At 43.8% G+C, this 25,056-nt stretch overlaps 2 protein-coding genes across 8 annotated transcripts in view; one reads left to right on the top strand and one right to left on the bottom strand.

Moving 5' to 3' along the window:
• The window catches only part of LOC141735603 (adenomatous polyposis coli protein-like), a 159,817-nt gene that overhangs the window by 117,569 nt on the left and 17,192 nt on the right, over nucleotides 1–25,056 (bottom strand). For all 6 annotated transcript variants that reach the window (XM_074568649.1, XM_074568655.1, XM_074568656.1 and 3 more), the window contains exons 3-4: nucleotides 21,869–21,953; nucleotides 20,728–20,929 (exon numbers count right to left, since the gene is read on the bottom strand). In XM_074568649.1, the coding sequence (XP_074424750.1) occupies nucleotides 20,728–20,929; nucleotides 21,869–21,953 (287 nt within the window). The remainder of the gene's footprint in view (nucleotides 1–20,727; nucleotides 20,930–21,868; nucleotides 21,954–25,056) is intronic.
• Nucleotides 1,429–25,056, top strand: part of LOC141735605 (adenomatous polyposis coli protein-like) — a 90,188-nt gene continuing 66,560 nt past the window's right edge. For both annotated transcript variants that reach the window (XR_012584805.1, XM_074568665.1), the window contains exon 1: nucleotides 1,429–14,374. The gene's annotated coding sequence lies outside the window, so the exon portion shown is untranslated. The remainder of the gene's footprint in view (nucleotides 14,375–25,056) is intronic.

Here is a 25,056-nt window from a genome sequence, read left to right as displayed (position 1 = left end):
ACAATTGGAGTGCTGGGATGGAGGGCTACAGGCTGTTCAGGAGGATGCCACCAGAGCGTGCAGGGATGAAACAAGGAAAGCCAAGGCCGCCTTGGAATTAAACCTGGCCAGGGATGTCAAGCTCAACAGGAAGGGCTTCTACGAGTATATTGGAACCAAAAGGAAGACCAGAGAAGTTGTGGGCCCACTGTTGAATGAGACAGGAGCCACGGTGACGGAGGATGCGGAGAAGGCGGAGTTACTGAATGCCTTCTCTGCTTCGGTCTTTACTGCTCGGCCCAGCCCTCAGGAGTCCCAGGCCTGGGGGAAAGAAGACGACTTCCCCTGGGTTGAGGAGGATCGAGTGAGGGATCATTTAGGTCAATTAGATATCCACAAGTCCATGGGCCCCGATGGGATGCACCCGAGAGTGCTGAGGGAGCTGGGGGAAGTCATTGCTGGGCCACTCTCCATCATCTTTGAAAGGTCCTGGAGAACAGGCGAGGTGCCTGAGGACTGGAGGAAAGCCAATGTCACTCCAGTCTTCAAGAAGGGCAAGAAGGAGGACCCGGGGAACTACAGGCCGGTCAGCCTCACCTCCATCCCTGGAAAGATGATGGAACAGCTCGTTCTGGGCGTCATCTCAAGGCATGTGGAGGAAAAGAAAGCTATCAGAAGTACTCAACATGGATTCACCAAGGGGAAATCATGTCTGACTAATCTGATAGCCTTCTATGATGTCATGACTGGATGGATAGATGAGGGGAGGGTGGTAGATGTGGTCTACCTTGACTTCAGCAAGGCATTTGACACTGTCTCCCACAGCATCCTCATAGGGAAGCTTAGGAAGAGTGGGCTAGATGAATGGACAGTAAGGTGGATAGATAACTGGTTGAAAGACAGAGCTCAGAGGGTCGTGATTAGGGGCACAGAGTCTAGTTGGAGGTCAGTGACGAGTGGTGTTCCCCAGGGGTCAGTACTGGGTCCAGTCCTCTTCGATATATTCATCAACGACCTGGATGAGGGGATAGAGTGCACCCTCAGCAAGTTTGCCGATGACACAAAGCTGGGAGGGGTGGCTGACACACCGGAAGGCTGTGCCGCCATACAGAGAGACCTGGACAGGCTGGAGATCTGGGCAGAGAGGAACCTTATGAAATTCAACAGGGGCAAGTGTAGGGTGCTGCACCTGGGGAGGAATAACCCCATGCACCAGTACAGGTTGGGGGCTGACCTGCTGGAGAGCAGCTCTGTGGAAAGAGACCTGGGAGTCCTGGTGGACAACAGGATGACCATGAGCCAGCAATGTGCCCTTGTGGCCAAGAAGGCCAATGTTATCCTGGGGTGCATCGAGAAGAGTGTGGCCAGCAGGTCGAGGGAGGTCATCCTCCCCCCTCTACTCTGCCTTGGTGAGGCTGCACCTGGAGTACTGTGTCCAGTTCTGGGCTCCCCGGTTCAAGAGGGACAGGGAACTGCTGGAGAGGGTGCAGCAAAGGGCTACCAAGATGATTAGGGGACTGGAACACCTCTCTTAATGAAGAAAGGCTGAGGGATTTGGGTCTCTTCAGTCTGGAGAAAAGACGGCTGAGGGGGGGATCTTATCAACACTTATAAATACTTAAAGGGAGGATGGGGCCAGGCTCTTTTCAGTGGTGCCCGGGGACGGGACAAGGGGTAATGGGCACAAACTTGAGCATAGGAAGTTCCACCTAAACATGAGGAGGACCTTCTTTCCTTTGAGGGTGGCAGAGCACTAGAACAGGCTGCCCAGAGAGGTGGTGGAGTCTCCATCTCTGGAGACATTCAAAACCCGCCTGGATGCATTCCTGTCCAACCTGCTCTAGGTGACCCTGCTCTGGCAGGGGGTTGGACTAGATGATCTCCAGAGGTCCCTTCCAACCCTATGATTCTATGATAGGCAGGGCAGGCGAGATGGAGATGTCACACTATATGTAAGGGAGAGGTTTGATTGTACAGCCCTTACAGTTAGGGATGATGCGGTCGAGAGGGGAATGGAAAACAAGGGAGATGTTGTAGTGGGTGTCTACTATCAATCGCCCAGTCGGGATGACAGCACCGATGAGTTATTCTATAGGCAATTAAGAGAAATCTCTGGATCAGTAGCCATTGTCCTTATGGGAGATTTCAACTTCCCAGACATCAACCAGGAATACTATACTGCTGAGATGAGCAGGTCTGGGAAATTCCTGAAGTTTGTGGAAGATAACTTCTTGTCACGAGTACTCAGTGAGCCAACTAGGAAAGATGCCCTCCTAGACTTGTTGTTTGCGAATAGAGAAGGACTCGTGGGAGATATTATGGTAGGTGGCTGTCTTGGCCACAGTGATCACAAAATGGCCGAGTTTAAAATTTTCAGTGTAATGAGAAAAAAGGACAGCAGAGTTGCTACCCTGGATTTCAAGAGAGCAAACTTTAAGCTATTCAGGGAGCTAGTTAGCAGTGTCCCCATGGAATCTGCTTTTGAGGGCTTAGGAGTCCATGAGTGCTGGTCAGTCTTTAAGAACCATATTTAGAAGCATGGGAGCAGGCAATCCCATTGTGTCGAAAGTCAAGCAAGCAGGGCAGAAGACCAGCTTGGGTGAACAGGGAATTCCTTGTGGAGCTCAAGAGGAAAAAAAAAAATTGTGCGATCTCTGGAAGCGAGGTCAGGCTTTGCAGGAAGAGTACAGAGCTGTGGTTCATGTATGCAGGGAGAAGACACAAAAGGCCAAAGTTCAATTAGAGTTAAAACTGGCCAGTGTTGTGTCAGACAACAAGAAAGGCTTTTTTAAGTACGTCAATAGCAAGAGGAGGTCTAAAAAAAAACATTGGACCAATACTTCTTGAACATAGTCACCTGACTAATAGGGATGAAGGAAAAGCAGAGGCATTCAATGTGGGTTTTTTTGCCTCAGTCTTTAATAATATTGATAGTCCTTGGTCTTCCTGGTCCTCTGAGTCAGAGGACTATGACTGCGGGAACAGTGACTTTCCATTTGTGGACAATGAAATTGTAAGGGACCAGCTGTATCAGCTGAATGTTCATAAGTCCATGGGGCCTGATGGAATTCATCCCAGAGTACTGAAGGAGCTAGCGGATGTTACAGCAGGAACCCTCTCGATCATCTACCAACGGTCTTGGGAGTCTGGGGAGGTCCCTGCTGACTGGAAGCTAGCCAATGTTATTCCAATCTACAAAAAGGGCGTGAGAGAAGACCCAGGAAACTACAGACCTGTTAGTCTAACCTCAGTACCTGGAAAAGTTATGGAGAATATTATACTGGGTACTGTTAAAAGGCATTTAAAGGACAATGCAGTCATCAGGTACAGCCAACGGGTTCACAAAGGAAAAGTCCTGTTTAACTAACTTAATATCCTTCTACGATAAGGTCACCCACCTAGTGGATGAAGGGAAGGCGGCGGACGTAGTTTTTCTGGATTTTAGTAAGGCTTTTGATACTGCCCCTATTAATGCCAGCATCCTAGCCCCTCTATCTCAGTAGTTCAGGGTATCCTTTTGTCCTGGTTTGAGGTAAAACAGAACCAATTTTCTGATTTGTAATTTTACTTTTTAGCTGGGCCTCTTCTAACTGACTAAACTCTGAAATTAACAGCATATTGTTCAGAAACTGTTCACTCTCAGAGTGATAAGACCTGATTATACCAAGGAATGGTATGCACAGAGGCTCTTGCTTAGACTTATTGCTATAACAACCAAGGTCAGCTCACTTCGCTGTTTGCCCCGTTAGAGGGTCGGAAGCAGAGAAGCATAGAGGGGTCCCACCCGCAGGGAGGAGCAGACAGGACAGGTGACCCAAAACTGACCAACAGGCTATTCCATCCCATATGCATCACGCTCAGTATAAAAGCTGAGGGATCAAAGGGGCAAGGGGGCTCTGGCTCGCTCTCTTTCTTCAATGGCCGACGTCTGAGGAGGACCCTGTCTGTTCATCTGCCTTTGATCCCGATCCGAGCACTCCTGACTCTAGTTCCGGAATTCAGCTCCTGTCTGTCACTGACTCCAGTCTGGGACTTTCCCTGTGTCTGCTGGTGACGCGATCGTCATCCTGGGAGCTGGATACGGTTTTGTATATATTGTATACTTTTTTATTATTATTATTTTATTATTATTTCTTATTTCCTTATTTATTGTTATTTTAATTAAAGTAGTTTAATTTTTTTTCTAAACTCGTAAATCTCCTTATCTCTTCCTCTCCTCTCTGAGGAGAGAGGGGGGGGAGGGCCATCTGTCATTCTGATTGGCCAATCCAGCCAAAACCACGACACCTTTCTTCTTTAGGGTGCAAGGAGGGTGACAACAGCCCCTAACAAGCTAAGGTCCTTTAGTCATGCAGACTTAACCACAACTATGCAGTATACAGCGTAAACTATATATCTTAAGAAAGTTCATACAATTTCATATTGTAAAGACTAATTGATACAATAGTTCAGGAATGGGATTTTCCTGACAACAGCTTCCCCTAATACAGTTATTTCATTTGCAGCAAGGCAAATGAAGTTGTGGTTTTTTGAACATTATAATGCTTTTATGAGGAAAAAAGGTTTTCAATTTGAGAAATTTTCTACAAGATCAGTATTTCAAAAGACTTGCCCAATGTGTGTGTGGGGGGTGGTGGTGGTTTGTTTTTTGTGGGGTTTTGTGAGGTTTTTTTTGAAGCACCCAACAATAAGTATAGCTGAATGAGTGCAGGGTCACAGAAAAGTGGTTTCTTCTTTTGGAAATATTTTTTGGATAAATATGTCAATGTTATTCCCAGTAAGAAGGGCAACAAAATATATGCTACTCTACTTAGATTACATAATTACAATTATAATTAAAAATTTCACTTCCATTGGTAGGCCATAAAATGACAAAACCTTGAAAAGGTAACAAATTCCTGAAAATTACTCTCAAAGCTACCGATATGTCAAACAGTAGCTTTTGCTCAACACCAGAGACAAAACAGGTACAATTCTCTTTCAACCAAGCAATACATAAAATAGGAAAATTAAACAGAATTGTCTGCATAGAAAAAAAAAATATTATTGTTTGAGACGGCAAATTTTTAGCTGTTAAATGTTAGCTGTTTATACAGAAAATACTATTAAAATTTTTTAGGTACGTGCTTCAGTAATTCAGTAAAACCAAATCCACCTGGAACTAGCCAGAGAGAAAGCAGGATACATTTAATAGGAATTATATTCTAAACTGGTAACCTAAACACACCCCCACACACCCCGCCCCCCCCCCCCCTTTAAACACTTTGGAACTAGAGGGGAGATGAGCAAGAGAGAAACATGCAGACAATTTAATCATTTATTCTGGTAACTGAATCCATTATTATTTTTTTTCCCTTCAGAAGATCATTTTGGCCAAGCTAAACATCTAGTGAATTTGCCAAATTCACACACAGTTAATAAATCACTTGGTCCTCATCCAACACTCTTGCCCACGAGCAGCATGTATTGTGCCCAATGTATTAGATTCCTGGGTGGAAGTGTTCCCATTTCAGGTCTCTGAAAAATATTAGTTTTCTTTCCAAATTGTTTTAATATTGAGATTTTCAAATTCCATGAGTTCTTTGAAAGTCTGTTTTAATGCAAACAATAAAATCTACTAGAAAAGAAATATTTGTTAAATATATGTTTAGAAACACAGAAACTTACTAAACATGCCAAACAAATTTAAACACAAAGCATAGGAAAACAAGTGGTTGGTTTTCCTTTCAGAAATTAGTGATTCCAGATGCACTGTCCTGTGTCCCCCACCCTCAAATTCTGATTCTTTTGGCTATTCAGGGTCTATCCTGATGCCCTAAGTGTTCTTACATGTCCCCTCAAACAGCATAATGAATAGGGCAGTTCTGATTATTAATCGTTGCACTAATAATGAAGCCAGATGTTATCTGACCGTGTCTCTACAGATCATTTTCTCAGCAGCACGAATCTTCACCCCCTCAATTGTGATGGTAACACTGCGTGTGTAGTGTTTCATAACCAGATCAGCGAACTCATCTCAAATTAAAATATCCCTCTCCCTTTTTTCCCCAGGGTTATTTTAAACAAAGATCAGTTTACTGCTTAAGCTGTCATTATCATTGATAAAAAAATAAAAAAAACCTGTCGCCTTAGAGTCCACAACAGTGGGAAAGGATCACAGATCATAAAGAACTCCAGTTGCTATAAATTAATACTCCTTGTTCTGAGTGACCTGGAGTTCGTTTAAAGCTTAACTGAAAGCCCCAAGTACACTTAAAGATTTTACTATCACGTGGTAGAACACAGCACTGGAAAGAATACAAACAAGTATGCTGTTTTAAGATGGACATCAAAGACTACTTATTCTGGATAAGAACCAAGGTGCCCTGTCCCTATGAAATACTATACACAGAGAACTCTGTTCCATTAATCTTGCTAATACTCTAGGAACTAAGAAAAAAGACCATTTCAATGGAAAACTGGAAGGGAAGATAGCCATTAGTTCAAATGTCAGACACATTAGATTCTGTCATAGCAGGTAGATATGCCCTGAAAGAAGCTGCAGCCCGTGGAGAGGGCACACTGGAGGCAGGCTCCTGGCAGGAACTGCGGCCTGTGGAAAGGAACGCACACAGGAGCAGGTTTTCTGGCAGGATCTGTGGTCCGTGGGGGACCCACGCTGGAGCAGTCTGTTCCTGAAGGACTGTATCCCTTGGAAAAGGACCCATGCTGGAGCAGTTCTTGAAGAACTGCAGCCCATGGGAAGGACCGACATTGGAGCAGTTCATGAAGAACTGTGTCCCCGTGGGAGAGACCCCATGCTGGAGGAGGTGAACAGCATGAGGAAGAAGGAGCAGCAGAGACAAAGTGTTATGATCTGACCACAACCCTCATTCCCCATCCCCTTGCGCCACTTGAAGTGGGGGGAGGAGACGGAGAAGTTGGGAGTGAAGTTGAGCCTGGGAAGAAGGGAGGGATGGGGGAAGGTGTGTTTAGTTTTGTTTTTATTTGTCACTATCCTACTCTGTTATTAATTGGCAGTAAAATACATTTCCCCAAGTCAAGTCTGGTTAGCCCGTGATGATAATAGGTGAGCGATCTCCCTGTCCTTACCTTGACTCATGAACTTTCTCATTGTATTTTCTCCCCCTGTTCTGTTGAGGAGAGGGAGGGAGATAGCGGCTGGGTGGGTACCTGGCAGCCAGCCAAGTTGAACCCACCACACATCCAATCTATCAAGTAGCTTTCAATGCCCAAATCTTTAGAAACCTGTCTTGCAGAGAGGCCTCTGAAAACATCTGGGATTTCAGTCAGATTCATTTTAGGACGTAAAGAAGCTTTCAATGGAAACAGCTGCATGTCTCTAATTTCCTTCACAATTGATTGATATTGTGGGACAACTTTGCAATATGCCCTAGATAGAATCAGAATCGTTTTGGTCGGAAAAGACCTTTAGGATGATCAAGTCCAACTGTTAACCTAACACTGCCAAGTCCACCACTAAACCATGTCCCTAAGCACTACATCTACAAGTCTTTTAAATACCTCCAGGGATGGTGACTCAAAACACTTCCCTGGGCAGCCTGTTCCAATGCTTGATAACCTTTTAGGTGAAGAATTTTTTCCTAATATCCAGTCTAAACCTCCCCTGGCGCAACTTGAGGCCGTTTCCTCTTGTCCTGTCACCTGGGAGAAGAGACTGACACCCACTTTGCTACAACCTCCTTTCAGGTAGTTGTAGAGAGCGATAAGGTCTCCCCTGAGCCTCCTTTTCTCCAGGCTAAACAACCCCAGTTCCCTCAGGCGCTCCTCATAGGACTCATGCTCTAGACCCCCTCACCAGCTTTGTTGCCCTTCTCTGGACCCGCTCCAGCACCTCAATGTCTGTCTTGTAGTGAGGGGCCCAAAATGGAACACAGCACTCAAGGTGCAGCCTCACCAGTGCAGAGTACAGGGGAACAATCACTTCCCTAGTCCTGCTGGTCACACAATTTCTAATACACTCCAGGATGCTATTGGCCTTCTTGGCCACCTGGGCACACTGCTGGCTCATATTCAGCCAGCTGTTGACCAACACCCCCAGGTCCTTTTCCACCAGGCAGCTTTCCAGCCACTCTTCCCGAAGCCTGTAGCGTTGTATGGGGTTGTGTCCTGGTTTGGGGTGAAGCAGAGCCGACTGTTCAGTGGGAGAGGCTCTTGCTTATCCTCGTTGCTGTGGCAACCATAGTCAGCTGACTTGTTTTTTTTACCCTGTGGAGGGGTCACACCTCTGGGAAGGAGTGGACAGGTCAGGTGACCGAAACTGACCAATCAGGTATTCCATCCCATCTGCCATGCTCAGTATAAAAGCTGAGGGATCAGGTTGACTTTTCTTCAATGACTGATGTCTGAGGAGGACTCTGTCAGCTCCTCTGCCTTTTGATCCTGGCCAGTGTGTTCCAGTTCCCATTTGTCACTGAGTCTGGTCTGGCACTTTCTCAGTGCCTGCCAGTGACATCTCCCTGGGAGCTTGATATGGTTTTGTATATATTTTTATATATTGTATATATTTCATTTTTTCCATTTTTATTATCATTAATATTTCATTTAAGTAGTTTAGGTTTTTTCCTAAACTCACAAATCTATCTCTCTTCTTCCTCTCCTTGGAGCGAGAGATGGGGGAGAGCATCTGTCATGTTGTCATTGGCCAACTCAGCCCAAACCATGACAGGTTTATTGGTGCCCAACTAGGGGCACAAGCTTCCAGTTTGCTCAGGGAATGTCGTTCCTAAGCGAAATGTTATATTGTGCCTTTAGAGAGCATTGTTTGAAGTTAATAGATGCAATGCTGCTGGACTTGCTGAATATGTTGCATGGTTTACTTGCTCTTTGGATTTGTATGCGGTGGTTTAAACATGCTATTTTTGTCTGGATTGGCGTTCAGATGTATAATATGGTTACTTGGATAATGGCTATGCCTGCATGTTTTGGGCATCACATGATGGATTCTATTACTAATTACACTTTTGGTTTCACCTGGGAAAGGTTTATCTTGCCCTTCAATGCTTATGTCAAAGAGCTAGGGGATGGAAACCTTTTGGGCTGCTTAGAAAATGAATGTTACTTTGAAAAGATTGCGATTTTGTTGCTGGTGCTCCTGAATGTGTTGTAGGGGTGGTTTTGTGTTAAACATCGCTGCAGGAGTGGGTATTGTGCGACATGTGTTTCTGCTACTCATATCCCACAAGCCAATTCACAGCTGGCACAGACATAAACCACTCCCCAAGCTACCTCCCCATCAGCACCAGCTCCTACTGTCACTACTCCAGCTGCTTCAACAATGAGTACTGCTGCTACTCAAACTCCAACACAACTGGTACAAGTTGCCCCAGTGACCAGGAAACAGAAAAGGAAATCAGCTCCTTCCCCTGCCTCTTCTGCTGAGGATCCAGGAGAGGACCCTTCTCGGGCAGCATCAAAGCAGAAAAGGAGATCAGCTTGTTCCCCTATCCTGTACAACAAAAACCAGCTCAAGCCAGACAGCATGGGAGAGAGTTCTTCTGCTGAAGATAAAGGAAAGGGTCCTACTAAAGCAGATCCAGGAGAGGGTCCTTCTCGGGCAGCATCAATGCAGGAGGAGGACTCAGATGTAGAGAAAATTGTTAAATCGTTCTCTATGAAGGATTTGAGAAACATGAGGAAGGACTTTAGTCATTGTGAAGGGGAGACACTTATCTCCTGGTTGCTCCAATGCTGGGACAATGGGGCTGATTGCATAAACTTAGATGGTAGAGAAGCTAGGCAGTTGGGAAACATGGCCAGAGATGGAGGTATTGATAAAGCAATTGGGAAGAAGACAAATACTCTCAGTCTCCGGAGGCAAATGCTATCAGCTGTAAAGGGCAGGTATCCCTTTAAGGATGATAACAAATCCCATCCCAGTAAGTGGACCAGCATGGAAAAAAGGTATTGAGTACCTGAGGGAACTGGCTGTGCAAGAGGTGATTTATGGTAAATGGCAAGTGAATGTAGACCCTGATGAAATGCCATGCAAACAATCTTTGCTAACAAAGTTTGTGCAGAGAGCACCATCGATGTATTCCCACACATTGTCAGCAATGGTTTGGGGAGGATCCAATGTTGATGCACCAACTGTAAATGAAGCGGCTATCAGGGTACACCAGTATGAAGACAGTCTCTATCGTCCCCTCACTGTGGCAGCTGTAAAAAAAAAAAAAAAAAAAAAAAAAACCCTGAGAAAATGACCAAGACAATAGCTGAGCAAAATGAGGCAATAGCTAAGAAAAATGACAAACTGTTGGAAAAACTGTCTGGGATGGAGAAAGGATCCTACTCTTCCCCTCAACAGACCCATGTCTCAGTCATTAAGAAAAAACACCCTCCTACAAAACCGATTCAAGAGAAATAGGACCCGCTCCAGCACTTCCTGTGGCTTTGCCTCTGCAACTATGGAGAGGACATGAGTAAATGGGATAAAAAAAACCTACCCTGGTCCTACAGGCACGAGTGCTTGAGTTGCAAGGCAAAGCAGATGGAAGAAAGAATTTTTGCAGGAGGGCGGCTGCTCCAGTCCGTGGTAAGCAGTTCTCTGGTCCAGATAGGAACTCGTTTGCTAATTCTAGATGTTGTCCTCAACGCTAGAGGTGCCCTGCCTCCAGCCAGGAGGCGGAGAGGGATAACCGAGTTTATTGGACTGTGTGGATTCGATGGCCTGGCATGTTAGAGCCACAAAAGTATAAAGCCCCAGTGGACACTGGTGCACAGTGTACCCTATTGCCATTGAATCATAAAGGGGCAGAATCTGTCACTATTTCTGGTGTGACAGGAGGGTCTCAAGAACTGACTGTACTGGAGGTTGAAGTGAGCCTGAATGGGAATAAATGGGAGAAGCACCCCATTGTGGCTGGCCCAGATGCTCCATGCGTCCTTAGCATAGACTACTACCTCAAGAGAGGGTATTTCAAAGACCCGAAAGGGTGTAGGAGGGCTTTTGGTATAGCACCCGTAGAGACTGAGGACATTACACAGCTGCCTACCTTACCTGGCCTTTCAGATGATCCTTCTGTGGTGGGACTGCTGAGGGTTAAAGAACAGCAGGTGTCCTTTGCTACTTCCATGGTGCATTGATGACCGTATCGCCCGAACCGAGACTCCCTGGTTCCCATCCAGAACCTGATTTGTTGGCTAAAGACCCAAGGAGTGATCACTCACCCTTTAACAGCCCGATATGGACAGTGCAAAAGTCTGATGGAGACTGGCAGCTAACAGTAGACTATCGTGGCCTGAATGAAGTCACACCCCCACTGAGTGCTGCTGCGCCAGACACGCTAGAACTGCAGTATGAACTGGAGTCCAAGGCAGCCAAGTGGTGTGCTACAATTGACATTGCTAATGCATTCTTCTCTATTCCTTTAGCAGCAGAGTGCAGGCCACAGTTTGCTTTCACCTGGAGGGGTGTCCAGTACACCTGGAATCGACTGTCCTAGGGGTGGAAACACAGCCCTACTATTTGCCATGGACTGATCCAGGCTGCACTGGAGAAGACTGGAGCTCCAGAACACCTGCAGTACATTGATGACATCGTTGTGTGGGGTAATAGAGCACAAGAAGTTTTCAAGAAAGGTAAGACAATAATCAAGATTCTTCTGAAAGCAGGTTTTGCCATAAAAAGAGGTAAGGTCAAAGAACCTTCATGAGACATCCAGTTCTTGGGGATTAAGTGGGAAGATGGGTGTCACCAGATCCCAATGGATGTGATTAACAAAATAACAGCTATGTCCCCACCTGCTAACAAAAAGGAAACACAAGCCGCCTTAGGTGTTGTAGGTTTCTGGAGACTGCACATTCCAGGTTACAGTCAGATTGTGAAACCTCTCTATGAAGTGACTTGAAAGAAGAAAAATGATTTTACGTGGGGTCCTGAGCAATGATAGGCCTTTGAACAAATTAAACAAGAGATCGTGCGTGCAGTAGCCCTTGGACCAGTCCGAACAGGATGGGACATTAAAAATGCGCTCTATGCCATAGCCGGGGACAATGGCCCTACCTGGAGTCTCTGGCAGAAAGCACCAGGGGAGACTTGAGGTCGACCCCTAGGATTCTGGAGTCGAGGATACAAAGGCTCCGAGGCCAACTATACCCCAACTGAGAAAGACATCTTGGCAGCACATGAAGGAGTTAGAGCTGCTTCAGAGGTAATTGGTACGGAAGCACAGCTCCTCCTGGTGCCCCAATTACCAGTGCTGGGCTGTGGATGTTCAAGGGTAAAGTTCCCTCTACTCATCGTGCCACCGATGCTACCTGGAGTAAGTGGGTTGCCTTAATCACTCAGCGAGCTCGAATAGGAAACCCAAATTGTCCAGAAATCGTAGATGTGATCATAAACTGGCCCGAAGGCAAAGATTTTGGAATACCACCAGAGAAGGTGGTGACTCGTGCTGAGGAGGCCCCACCATATAATGAACTCTCAGATAATGAGAAACAGTATGCTCTGTTCACTGATGGATCTTGTCATAGTGTAGGAAAACCTCAAAGGTGGAAAGCTGCTGTATAGAGTCCTACATGGCAAGTCACAGAAGCTGCTGAAGGACAAGGTGAATTGAGTCAACTTGCAGAGGTAAAAGCCATCCAGCTGGCCCTAGGCATTGCTGAATGAGAAAAGTGGCCAATGCTCTGTCTCTGTACTGACTCATGGATGGTGGCCAATGCTCTGTGGGGATGGTTAAAGCAGTGGAAGCAGAGCAACTGGCAGCGCAAAGGTAAACCCATCTGGGCTGCTGAATTGTGGCAAGATATTGCTGACCTGCTAGGGAAACTAGTCGTGAAGGTATGCCATGTAGATGCCCACATACCCATGAGTTGGGCCACTGAGGAACATCAAAACAATCAGCAAGTGGACCAGGCTGCTAAGATTTTCCAGACGGATTTGGACTGGGAACATAAAGGTGAAGTATTCTTAGCTCGGTGGGCCCATGACACTTCAGGTCATCAAGGAAGGGATGCAACATATAAATGGGCCCGTGACCGAGGGGTGGATTTAACCATGGATGCTATTGCGCAGGTTATCCACAACTGTGAAACGTGCGCCGAAATCAAGCAAGCTAAATGGTTAAAATCTTTGTGGTATGGGGGACGATGGCTGAAATATAAGTATGGGGAGGCCTGGCAAATTGACTGCATCACACTCCCTCAAACGCGCCAGGGTAAGCGTTACGTGCTGACAATGGTGGAAGGAAGCACCGGATGGTTGGAAACCTATGCCGTACCCCATGCCACTGTCCAGAATACCATCCTGGGCCTTGAAAGGCAAGTGTTATAGCAACGTGGTACTCCAGAAAGAATTGAGTCAGACAATGGGACTCATTTCAAAACCAGTCTTATAAGTAATTGGGCAAAAGAACATGGCACTGAGTGGGTATATCATATCCCCTATGATGCACCGGCTTCTGGGAAAATTGAGCGATACGATGGACTATTAAAAACCACCCTGAAATCAATGGGGGGTGGAACCTTTAAAAATTGGGACAAGCATTTAGCACAAGCTACCTGGTTAGTTAACACCAGGGGATCCATCAATCGAGCTGGTCCTGCTCAACCAGACCTTTTGCATACTGTAGAAGGGGATAAAGTCCCTGTGGTGCATGAGAGGAACATGCTGGGGAAAACCGTTTGGGTTTTTCCTGCCTCAGGCAAAGGCAAACCCATTTGTGGGACTGTTTTTGCTCAATTTCCTGGATGTACTTGGTGGGTGATGCTGAAGAATGGAGAAAGTCAATGTGTGCCTCAAGGAAATTTGACCCTGGGTGAGAATACACAATCCCGAGTCTGCTATGATAGATGAAATTCTGTAGTTATGAACTTAAAGAACTTTCGTGTATAAAGTCATAAGTGACTGACTGATCTGTGTGTATATATATGTGTGTATGTATTTGATAGATAAGAAGTATTAGTGATCTGAGCATGTGTGTAAGGGATAATAGAGGATGGTCAGAGTGAGACACGACGGAAAATTACTAGTTGAACCAAACCCAGTATACGTGCTGAGAAAAAGGACCTCAGTACTGTTGCTGCAAAAACTATGTGCGTATCCATGAGAACCTGACCTTCGAAGAAGAAGATAACAAGAAGGGAGTACAACAATGTGGTCGCATATCAGACAGCCGCTGTTAGCAAAGCTGGATCCATGAGTCTGGTAAGGCTCGCCGCATGCGCTGGCCACGTGTGCAGCGACTCTAGCCTGTACTTTTCCACTCAGTCTGGGGCAGGATATAAGGACGCTGGAGAGGGAGAGAGACATGAGCACACTTTGAAGATACAGGGGACGCCCTGGAAAACGCTGTGCCTGCCTCCCTCTGCCATACTGATGTGGCTCCTTGTTATCCTGCTGCTCGGCAGTGCTACTACAGTCTGTGGGTTGGTAAGACTCTCTCAAGTAACTTTTGGGACATTTGGGAACTGCTTAGCAAGCGCTGTGCCTGCCTCCCTGTGCCATACTGATGTGGCTTCTCGTTATCCTGCTGCTCAGCGGTGCTACTACGGTCTATGGGGTTGGTAAGACTCTCTGAAGTAACTTTTGGGACATCTGGGAACCGCTTTGCAAGGCTTCGCAATAAAGCTGAATTCACTGCTTTTTTTTTTTTTTTTTCTCTGTAGCAAGGCTTCACAATAAAGCAGAGTTAACCTTTTTTTTTCCTTGTGTGAGCTCTGCTTTGTATGTTGGAATCTCTCCAAAAAAGAACCCATTACATAATTGGCGACAAGGACGGGATTCCAATAATACAAACCAGTTACATACTTTTAACTTCAAATGTAAAGTATTTTAACTAAGTAGGACTGAAAACTATATTCCTCGCTGTACACGTACATTATAATGGATAGAATGGAAGAAAAAATAGAATTAAAGAATGTCATACAATACAGGTTAAAGAGCTGCATTTTAAACTGTATATGATGATTGGTTTATGCTGACAGGTGAAATACTGATATCTTATCTTAATCTTCGAATACTACTTGTATTGTCAAAGAAGTCATTATTTAACATCATTTTTGTGAGATAATTATGTTTCTTTAGCTGTGGTAATATGGAAATAGCAAACTGCATGACAGCAAATGACTATGCAATGTTAAAAAAAAAAAAAAAGCCTAAAGCTAACATTTCCCACTTTAAAAAGGAATACAGTGGGAAGGGCCACGGGTCCAGAAAACAAAGTCACACTATGCTTTAAACAAAAATCTCACAGTCTGTGTTGCAAAAACATTACAGTAGAGATATGGATGGGGCTTGCTCAGTGGAGTGCACAGCCGCACCAAGATCATGCTGTCCCCACACCAGTGAATAGTGGGTGGGGCTTGGTTAGTGGGGTGCATGGCTGCACCAAGATCGTGCTGTCCCTGTATGGGGGGTTGGAACTGCCCATGGTCGGAGCATTGTCTCCCCGAGGTAGAAGTGGTGTTTTGTATGTCTGCTGTGTAAGTGTGTGTGGGCGCCAGCTTATACCTGCTGATCAGCATGTGTGCTACTGTTTGCTTTTTGTTGTGTGCAGTGTCGTTAGGTGACTCCACTTGAGCAGGCGTTCTGCCCGGTGTGGTACTGTTCTCGTACGCGACTAGGGCTGACACTCCGTCAAGCGAAGAGTCTGTATATACACAATGTTTAGGCGTAAGGACAAGGAGGAGGTGAGCGCGCCCCAGGTAGATAGACCAGGGTGGACCGTGGAGCCATGGTGTACCCTGTGGGTTAAGTGGGAAACGTGCACTCGTGTGGGGCCAGAACCCTGGGGGGCCGTAGAACCGATGGAAGTCCTGAAATCCTGGGGGGGTTTTCACCAACCGACACGCTTACACTCTCGGGAACAGCTCGCCCATGCAGGGTGTATGGCTGATTGGTGGCTGTTTGCCTATAAGATCATGGTTGATTGGGAAAAGGAGTTGAGCCAAAATATATAGGATGCTCTGTAGGAAAATGAGAAACTTAAGGGTGAGCTCTTGTTGCAAAGACAGACTTTTATGTCAGCCGCAAGTGATGGGGGAAAAAAAAACCAACCGAACAAAAAAACCAAAAACGGCAGGAACAATTACAAAGGAAATATGCTGTGTTAGCACAAAAGTATGCTGTACGCGCTACGAGAAAGCGGCAGAAAAAGAGAAATGGGACACCTGATTCAAAGCAGTACTGTAGAGATATGGTTTTTTGTTGTTTTCTTTTTTCCTTTTTCTATATATATATGTTTATTGCATGCCTTTGTAAATTACTCTGTGTTATGCCCTGCGAGACTAAATGAACCCCAGCAGAAGCAGTCTCTTGATCGAGGGTGTGGAATATGGGAAAGCAATGGAAGATCGGCGAGGAGGATTGTAAGTACGCTCAAGGGACTCGCACCTGGTTGCTGGAAAACACATATATCACACCAATTGTTGTTCAGTCTCGGGTGCTTTCAAGAAAAACACTTGCACTTAAATGACATAAGTCTGTTATGCAGCCTCTAACCTGGAGCTTCTGGCAGAAAGCACATAGGGAGACTCGAGGGTTTTCTTTAATATTTTTTATATTTTTGTATGTTGTATATATTTCACTATTTCCTTTTTTATTTTCCTGGCTGTGTCCCCTCCCAAGATCTTGCCCACTCCCAGCCTACTGGTGAGGGGGAGAATGTTGGAGAGACAGCCTTGATGCTGTGGGAGCACTGCTCAGCAGTAGCCAAAACACTGGTGTGTTACCAACACCTTTCTAGGTACCAGTACAAAGCACAGCACAGCAAAAACTATGTGCATATCCATGAGAAACTGACCTTCAAAGAAGAAGGTAACAAGAAGGGAGTACAACAATGTGGTTGTCCAGGTAACTAAAAACTCTAGATATTAAGAAAGCTACACTGATTACTAGAAATTCTGTTTAACTGAAAGCTATGCTAATTGCTAGAAATTCCGTGTAACAATAAACTAGTAATCCCTAGAAGAACCTGCCTGTCCCTGTAGCATTAAGTGACAACGTATGCTCGTAATCCAACTTTCGGGTAGGTTTTGGACCGCTGAGAGGGTAGGCAAGATGTGTACATTAATGCAAAAGCATCTCCAATTCTGTATTTCAGCATTAACACTTAACTCTGTAGTCATGGGTAAGACATTTAAATTCTCCCTGTAGAAAGTCTCACAAGTATCTGCATTACTCAGATTGTTAATATTATCATTCTATTTCTCCTTTCAATAAAAGGACACAGCACTGATAATATTCAGGTATATAAAAAGAAAAAGGTTCTACATGTACTAGAACAGCCAAAGCTGAGCCAATCAGCAAAGCTGGTAGCATCTCTGTGAAAACATATTTTAAAAAAGGGTAGGAAACACCAGACAGACAGAGGAGAAGGGGGGGGGGGGCAGTGTCGCAGGCGGAGTGATTAACTTCACTTGTAAGAGAGAAGTAGTGAAATATTTATTAACATAAAACAGTGATTTAACAAAGTTAGTAGTGAATGCAACAGTGTTTTACAAGATTCGATGGAAAGGTACACTTGATTATTTACTGCATAGAGGACAGGGTCAGACAGAGATGTCAGGGAGACCCTCCTGTTGAGTCACGAGGCTCAGAAAGGACCCCCGTGCTTTCTAAACTCCTTCTCAGAGAGGAGTCTAGGTGCGGCTGGATCCAATTCTAGTCCCAGACTTGGCCAATGCTTTATGTCTAAAGGATTATATATGTGCAATCAATCCTTATATCACTTAGCTAAGATTTCAAAGTTTAGCGTGCTATTAGTCACTTACCGAGAATCTGTTGTGGCAAGGAATCTCTCAACCTCGAGGAGTAGAACCTTAAGCGAGCGTCCACACTCAAGGGGAGATCCTGTCATGCAGCCCCCTGCCATGCAGGAGAGCTCAAAGGGCTCTTGGGCTGTCCACTATTTATAGAGTAAGAGAATTGACCTATAGTCATATTCACATGGGAACAAGATATCTAGGTCTCCACTCCAGACAGTGTTTTGACTATGTTGCCAGCCATCCCCCATAGTCCAAGTGCAACTCATAACAACTCCCGCTGATGACCATGGCTTGAGCAGGAGCCGGAGGCGGGGGGGAAAGGAGGAAAAGGGGAGAGCACACCGCCACAGGGGGGAAGCGAGAAACAGAGGGAACACCAAGATCAGAGAAAGGAGGAAGAGCTCCATGGTAGAGCAGATATTCCCTGCAGCCCATGGAGAACCTATGCTGAGGCGGATGGATATTCCTGAAGGAACTGCTGTCCATGGAGAACCCATGCCAGAGCAGGGGAAAAAGAGAATGAAGGAGCAGTAGAGAGAAAATGTTACATACTGACTGCAAGCACACCCATACCCATTCCCTCCCCCCTGCACCATTGTGAGGATTAGAGGAGGCTGGAGTGGAGTGAAGTGGTGGGGAGGAGAGAAGGAAAGGACCTGTTTTAATGTCTGTCATCTTGTTTCTCACTACCCAAATCAATATCTATTTTAATTGGCAATAAATTAATTTTCTTCAAGTTGAGTCTGTTTTTGCAGTAATTGGTAAGCAATCTCCCTGTCTTTATCTTGACCCACAAAAGCTTTCTCACTCCTGTTCATCCTATTTCCTCCCATCCCATTGGGGGAGGGGGGTAGTGAGCAGCTGGGTGGGTTTGTCTTTTAACCAAGGCTAACCCACCACACCAGGTAGTAAGTGGGATATTGTTTAAGCAATCCAGTTCGAATATAAAAGGCAGCTTTGTAAAAACAGCACAATATTAAGGCGGTGGGGTTTTTTATACTCTGGAAGAAGTATTCTACAATAAATCAGTGAGCATTGCAGTCCAACATCTCAGCAAAAGAGTGACTGATAGAATGCATTTTAAAATGCAATGGTTTGAGCAAAGCAAGTGAATGCCCTTCCCTTGTGGCACATTACAAACTATGGAGATATTTGCTTATGCAAGTGGACATAAGGGTAGACAGCTCATTAAAAAATATATATTCTTAATGTGCCAGAGGAAATTTCATTCTTCCTATAATCATTTGATTCATATGAAACTAGTAGGCTCATAATACCTCACGGTCAGGACCAAGTGAAATGAAAGGCACTACAGACTTGTATAGGAAATGTAAGCAATTGCACCACAGATATTTAAATATTACTACTTTTGTTTCAGCTGTGTTTTCATTACTCATTTTTCCAGAGTCATAGAAGACAGTAGTCCACTCTCAGGAAAGATGCTCTTTACCAGTTAAACTTTCAAAGGTCTTCAAGAACGAGGAGATAATGCTCGACTATGTTATCTGCTACCTTCAACAGGGTATCACACTAAGTCCTCTTTGACTTCATCAGTACAGCTAACTACAGAACTCCCATCACATAAACTGTTAGTAAACCATAAACAAAGTTAACTGGGCCGGCATTCAAGGAGTGGCTCTCTAGGATGAGGAGAAAGAAAAGCATCTTATGCTACTTTATTTTTTTGCTAAAAAGCTTCCATTAATTACAGCAATATTTGATAGCCTCCTGATTTTTGATCCCCTGTTTCATTTTAGACTCAAATATACTACAGAGACTGTACTAGTGAGTTAATAATCCTTCAGCTGCAATGAACTATCACATCACTCCTAATAGTTATAGTTTAGAACCTAATTTTGCATTAGACCTAAAGCCATCTCACTTTGATATACACCACCATTCCTGCCCTCAAAGAAGGGAAACAAAGCACTCCCAGTTGTTACTGCGCAGCTTTATCTTAAAATTAAGTTAGCATACCTCAAACCACTCATGTTACCTAGTTGGCAAGTTGCTATAATATGAACTGTGGCTTATATTCCAATGAGGTCAGTCAAGTGATGGCTTTAAATCCTGTTCATAACTTGAAAGTGCAATGAAGTCTAGAATGACTATTTTAAGTGTGCAAAGACATACTAAATGCTGGAGAAACTGATACCCTTTAAAGCTAAAGTACACATTTAAGTATTTCTCAAGCTTATTTTTAACTTAGTTTTCACATACATTTCTAGAATGCCAAATGGGAATATCAGAGATCAAAGATTTCATAATATATTCCATTCATTCTACACACATTAAACTGCATTTCCTGAAATGCTGAAGAGCTATAAACTACAGTTCTCAGCCTGTGAAAAGATTCCTGTTAGTCCTGACCTATAGCTTTATGAACCCGGTACTCACAAGCTAGCATAGATTTAAGTAAATTCAGTGATGGTGGGAGATGTTAGATTCACAGCTCTATAGCCTTAAATTCTGTGTTTATTCACAAACCGCCAACAGATAAAACATCATATGGGGATGACAGCTTCAAGATGCCTTTGTTTAGCAGTCATTTTTGTTAAGAGAATCACTAGGTAAATGACTCCTAATATTAAGTAACCAATCAACCACCTATGGTAGCTATAACTATTTGTAAACAAGAGAAAAACTGCACCATCACACTGCTACAGTTTCAGCACTTATCAATAGTAGTGAGGAGGTATGAAGGCATTTGGGATGCTCCACCCCACACCTCCAAAAATTATTTAAGGTGCTGAAAGTCTGCTGAGCAAAATTAAGTAACCTTCAGCAAACAAACAGTAACAATGAAATACATATATGCAGAAGCTATATTATGTGTTTTAGGATTTCTGATGGTTTTGTGTATTTTAATCTAATTTATATTCCTGCTTTCCTTCCCCGATAGGATAAGTATACCACTGATCAAAATCATATGCATGATAGCTAAATATTAGGTATGTTAGTAAATATTTATATTAAAATTAGAAGTCAATGCATACTGAATGAATAAATGAAGTTTACCTCTCTCTTTCTAGTTCTTCTAAATAACCAGTGCTTTCTCTGCTTCCGTTCATAAATCCTCTTCTTGGAAATGATCCTATGCAAACAGGACTGCACTCTCCTGAAGGGCTTGATGCTGACCCTTCCCAGCTCCCATATGAACGTGTGAGCACCTTTGGCCTTAACTTCACTCCAGGAAAGTTACTACTTTCCAAGTTCAGTTCTGGATAATAAAGAGCAAACATTTTCAGAGCACAAATCTAAAAGATCATTTCTATCTTAATTTCATACTTCATGAACAAATCTATGACTTTTTTGATGGAAACAGTTAAAACGTTTTGCTTTAGGATACACAGAACACAATGTGAACAAAACCGACCTTAATGGTACAGTTAGAGAATACTAATCTTCTGAATGAGGAGATGCCCAAACTACAATCCTGACAACCAGAACAGTATTATGACACCAGTATGCCTGCCTGCCTTAAAAATGGGCAGTGTGTGGCATAAATATAATATGAAATGCTCTTGTGTCCCACTTCCTAATAGTCTCTTTCTCAGGGATCCCACAGATGCTCCACCATCACGTAAATGATAAGTTTTTCCACCATAGGAGCCTAAATGTGGACATACTCTACAATATTTCTGGATCTGTGATAGGGATAACAGATGTTACACAAGGAGTCACTGATCTGGGCTTCCTCTGCACATCCCACATAATGGGATGGGTACGTGTTCCACCACATGCTCTAGGGAAGGGGGCATCAATTTTCAGCATGACAGATACGGTTCTAGTAATGTGACAGGGAAAGGGCAGGGCATGTAAATGAGTTCAGAAAATTTGGTGGAACTAATCCACCAATAATTTAAACAATTAAAACCATTTTTTTCATGAGGAAGTAAATAAAGTGTAAGATATATCAAATGCAATTCATATGAAGCCTTGGGGTAACAGCAGCAAAAGCACAAAAGCAACAGAAGAACATATTCTTTTTTGAAAATGTGTCTTAAAATAATTGGCCAAAAATAACAGACACTGAGATTATGCCTAACTTGCAAAGTTAGCAATGGAAAGAAGATGCAGCTGAGTCGGAAAATTTTATCCTAAAGCAACAACAACTAAGAAACAAATGAACTTACTTAAAGCATAAGTCTAAATTTACCTTTAAGTCGTTCCATTAAGTCAATTTGTCCAGAAGATGCCATTGTCTCATCTTCAATACTTCCTTGTAGCTGTTTCAGCACCTCCTACAAGAAATTAAGCATAATTAATAAAACCTTACAATAATAAACCAAGATAAATACATCTTATCCTGCCCTCAAGCACACATTTATGCAATAGTTACTGTGACACTGATGTTAACTATATTTTGTGTGAGCAGTGATCAAGTGTCGTAACTTTAATTTCCATTGAATATATTCTACAGTATTTCCCCAAACACTGTCACAACATAAAGGCTATACTGAATATTTCATCTTATCTGATAACAGAATTTATCAGCTTATTTAAAAGTTCTCAAAGTGAATATCACTTACCTCCAATTTACAGATGGAGAAATGGAAGCACAAAGTCAAGTCAAATTTCTTCAATCTGTGTTCCTAAAGTTAGTCTTGTAAATATAAAATTTGGATACATAACTAAAAGTTACTACAGAGTCTCGAATACTGCATTTTTTGAACCTCAAAGATATCAGAAGAAACCCTATCCAGGTTTTTTTTTTTTGTTGTAGGTTTTTGGTTGGTTTGGGGTATTTTTGGGGTTTGGGTTTTTTTTGGTTGGTTTTTTTTTTTTTTTCTTCCTGCGAGACCACTGTAAGCCAGCAGAGACTCATATTTTTCTCACTACTACTATCATGCCTATGAGGAAAAGATTTAGGGCTCCTTCATGAGGTCATATTATTCTGTTACTACTACTACCATAATGCCTATGAGGCAAAAATTTAGTACTCCTTCATGCAGCCAAAGCTTCTCTGTTAAGAATATCCCTGCATGCTATCAAAACTACATATGATCAAATTATACAGCTAAAGGAAAATACTTCTAATGCATAAAAAGATTCATAGTAAATAATGTAAGCCCCCACGTCCAAAAACTCAGTGGCCTAAACTGAGGTGGAAAATTAAATGCAAGTTATAGTGACCGCCTTTTCCATATCATAATAGCAGGTACATCAATAGCAATAATAAATTGAAAAGCCTGGCCACAAAGCACTTATAATTTAAAATATGATTTTTCATATTATAGAAAACAAAATATTTTTAGAAGCAGCAGTCAAGAAAAAACTCTAAGTAATGAGATATATTCCATACTTCTCATACACAGACCCTACATTTGGAATGGTAACATCATCTGTTCAGATCTTAAATCTAATGAATTTTAGGTAATTATAAAAATCTCCACAACACTATTTTTCTCTTTTAGAAAACTAGCATGCCTTACTATCAATGTTATTAATTCTTGCAACTTGTACAGAAGGTACACTTTAAATACATTTTACTCTGTTCAAAGAGAACAAAACCAGCATCTACACAAAGTCAACATATTCTTTAACAGATATAATAGTGAGCCTTTCTGTACTTGTCATGATTTAGGCCAGACTGGCCACTGAAACGAAGTACAGATGCTCTCTTTAACCTCTCTCTCCAAGGAGAGGAGGGAGAGAGAGAGACTTATGGGTTTAGAAAAAAAAACTAAACTACTTTAATGAAATATTAATAATATCAAAAAAGAAAATAATGAAATATATACAATATATACAAAACCATTATCAAGTTCCCAGGATGACAATCACGTCACAAGCTGGCACTGGGGAAGTCCCAGACTGGACTCAGCTATGGATGGGAACTGGATTCAGGCATGCATGGATCAGGATCAAAGGCAGACGAACAGGCAGGTGACCCAAAACTGACCAACAGGGTATTCCCTCCCATCTGCATCATGCTCAGCATAAAAGCTGAGGGATCAAAGGGTCAACTCTCTTTCTTCAGTGGTCAGTGTCCAAGGAGGACTCTGTTCGACTCATAAGTCTCTTTCTCTCTCATCCTTCTCTCCCTGAAGGGAGATGCTCTCCCTTCTCTGAAGGAGAGAGAAGTAAAAGAGAGCATCTGTCCTTCATTTCAGTGGCCAGTCCGGCCCAAACCATGACATACACTCAGGCCATTAATGGGCATTCAATCCATGGAGCTAGACAAAAGTAAACCCCCCCAAAACACATAATACAGATACTGGTTCCTCAATGTAACTCATCTACAGATCTGTTCATCTACAGCCAGCTGCACAACAGAATGTATTGGGTTTACATGGCGAGGTTTTGGTAGCAGTAGGTGGCTACAGGGGTAGCTTCTGTGGCAACAGACCAGGGGCTGCCCCTGTGCTGGACAAGGCTGATTTCAGCCAGCTCTACTGGTCAAAGCTGAGCCAACTGGCAAAGCTAGTGGCACCTCTGTGAAAACCTATTTAACAAAGGGGAAATGCTGCACAGGCAGTGTGTGAGTGTGAGAAGCAACGAAATTTGCATCTGAAAGAGCAGAAAGCTAAATACATAAGTTACATCACTGGTTCCAAAAGACGAGGGGTAATGGGTACAAGTTACTCCTGGGGAGATTCCAACTGGACACAAGACGAAAAATTTTCACAATGAGAACAATCAGCCATTGGAATAATCTCCCCAGGGAAGTGGTGGATTCCCCAACATTGGACACTTTGAAGATTTGGCTGGACAGGGCGCTGGGCCATCTTGACTAGACCATGCTTTTTCCAAGAATCACAGAATGGTTCGGGTTGGAAGGGACCTTAAAGATCATCTAGTTCCAACACCCCCTGCCATGGGCAGGGACACCTCCCGCTAGACCAGGCTGCTCAAAGCCTCATCCAGCCTGGCCTTGAACACCTCCAGGGATGGGGCATTGACAACTTCCCTGGGCAACCTGGTCCAGTGCCTCACCACCCTCACAGTAAAGAATTTCTTCCTAATATCCAATCTAAATCTACCTTCTTTCAATTTGAGGCCGTTACCCTGGGTCCTATCATTACACTCCTTAATAAAGAGTCCCTCCCCATCCTTCCTATAGGCCCCCTTTAGGTACTGGAAGGCTGCTATAAGGTCTCCCTGGAGCCTTCTCTTCTCCAGGCTGAACAACCCCAACTCTCTCAGCCTGTCTTCATAGCGTAGGTGCTCCAGCCCTCTGATCATCTTTGTGGCCCTCCGCTGGACCCACTCCAACAGGTCCATGTCCTTCTTGTGCTGAGGGCTCCACAGCTGGACACAGTACTCCAGGTGGGGTCTCACCAGAGCAGAGTAGAGGGGCAGAATCACCTCCCTCGACCTGCTGGCCACACTTCTTTTGATGCA

This window comes from Larus michahellis, chromosome W (genome assembly GCF_964199755.1).
Source record: "Larus michahellis chromosome W, bLarMic1.1, whole genome shotgun sequence".
Taxonomy (NCBI): Eukaryota; Metazoa; Chordata; class Aves; order Charadriiformes; family Laridae; genus Larus; species Larus michahellis.
The sequence above is the reverse complement of the archived record's forward strand: the minus strand, read 5'-3'. Positions and strand labels throughout refer to the sequence as shown.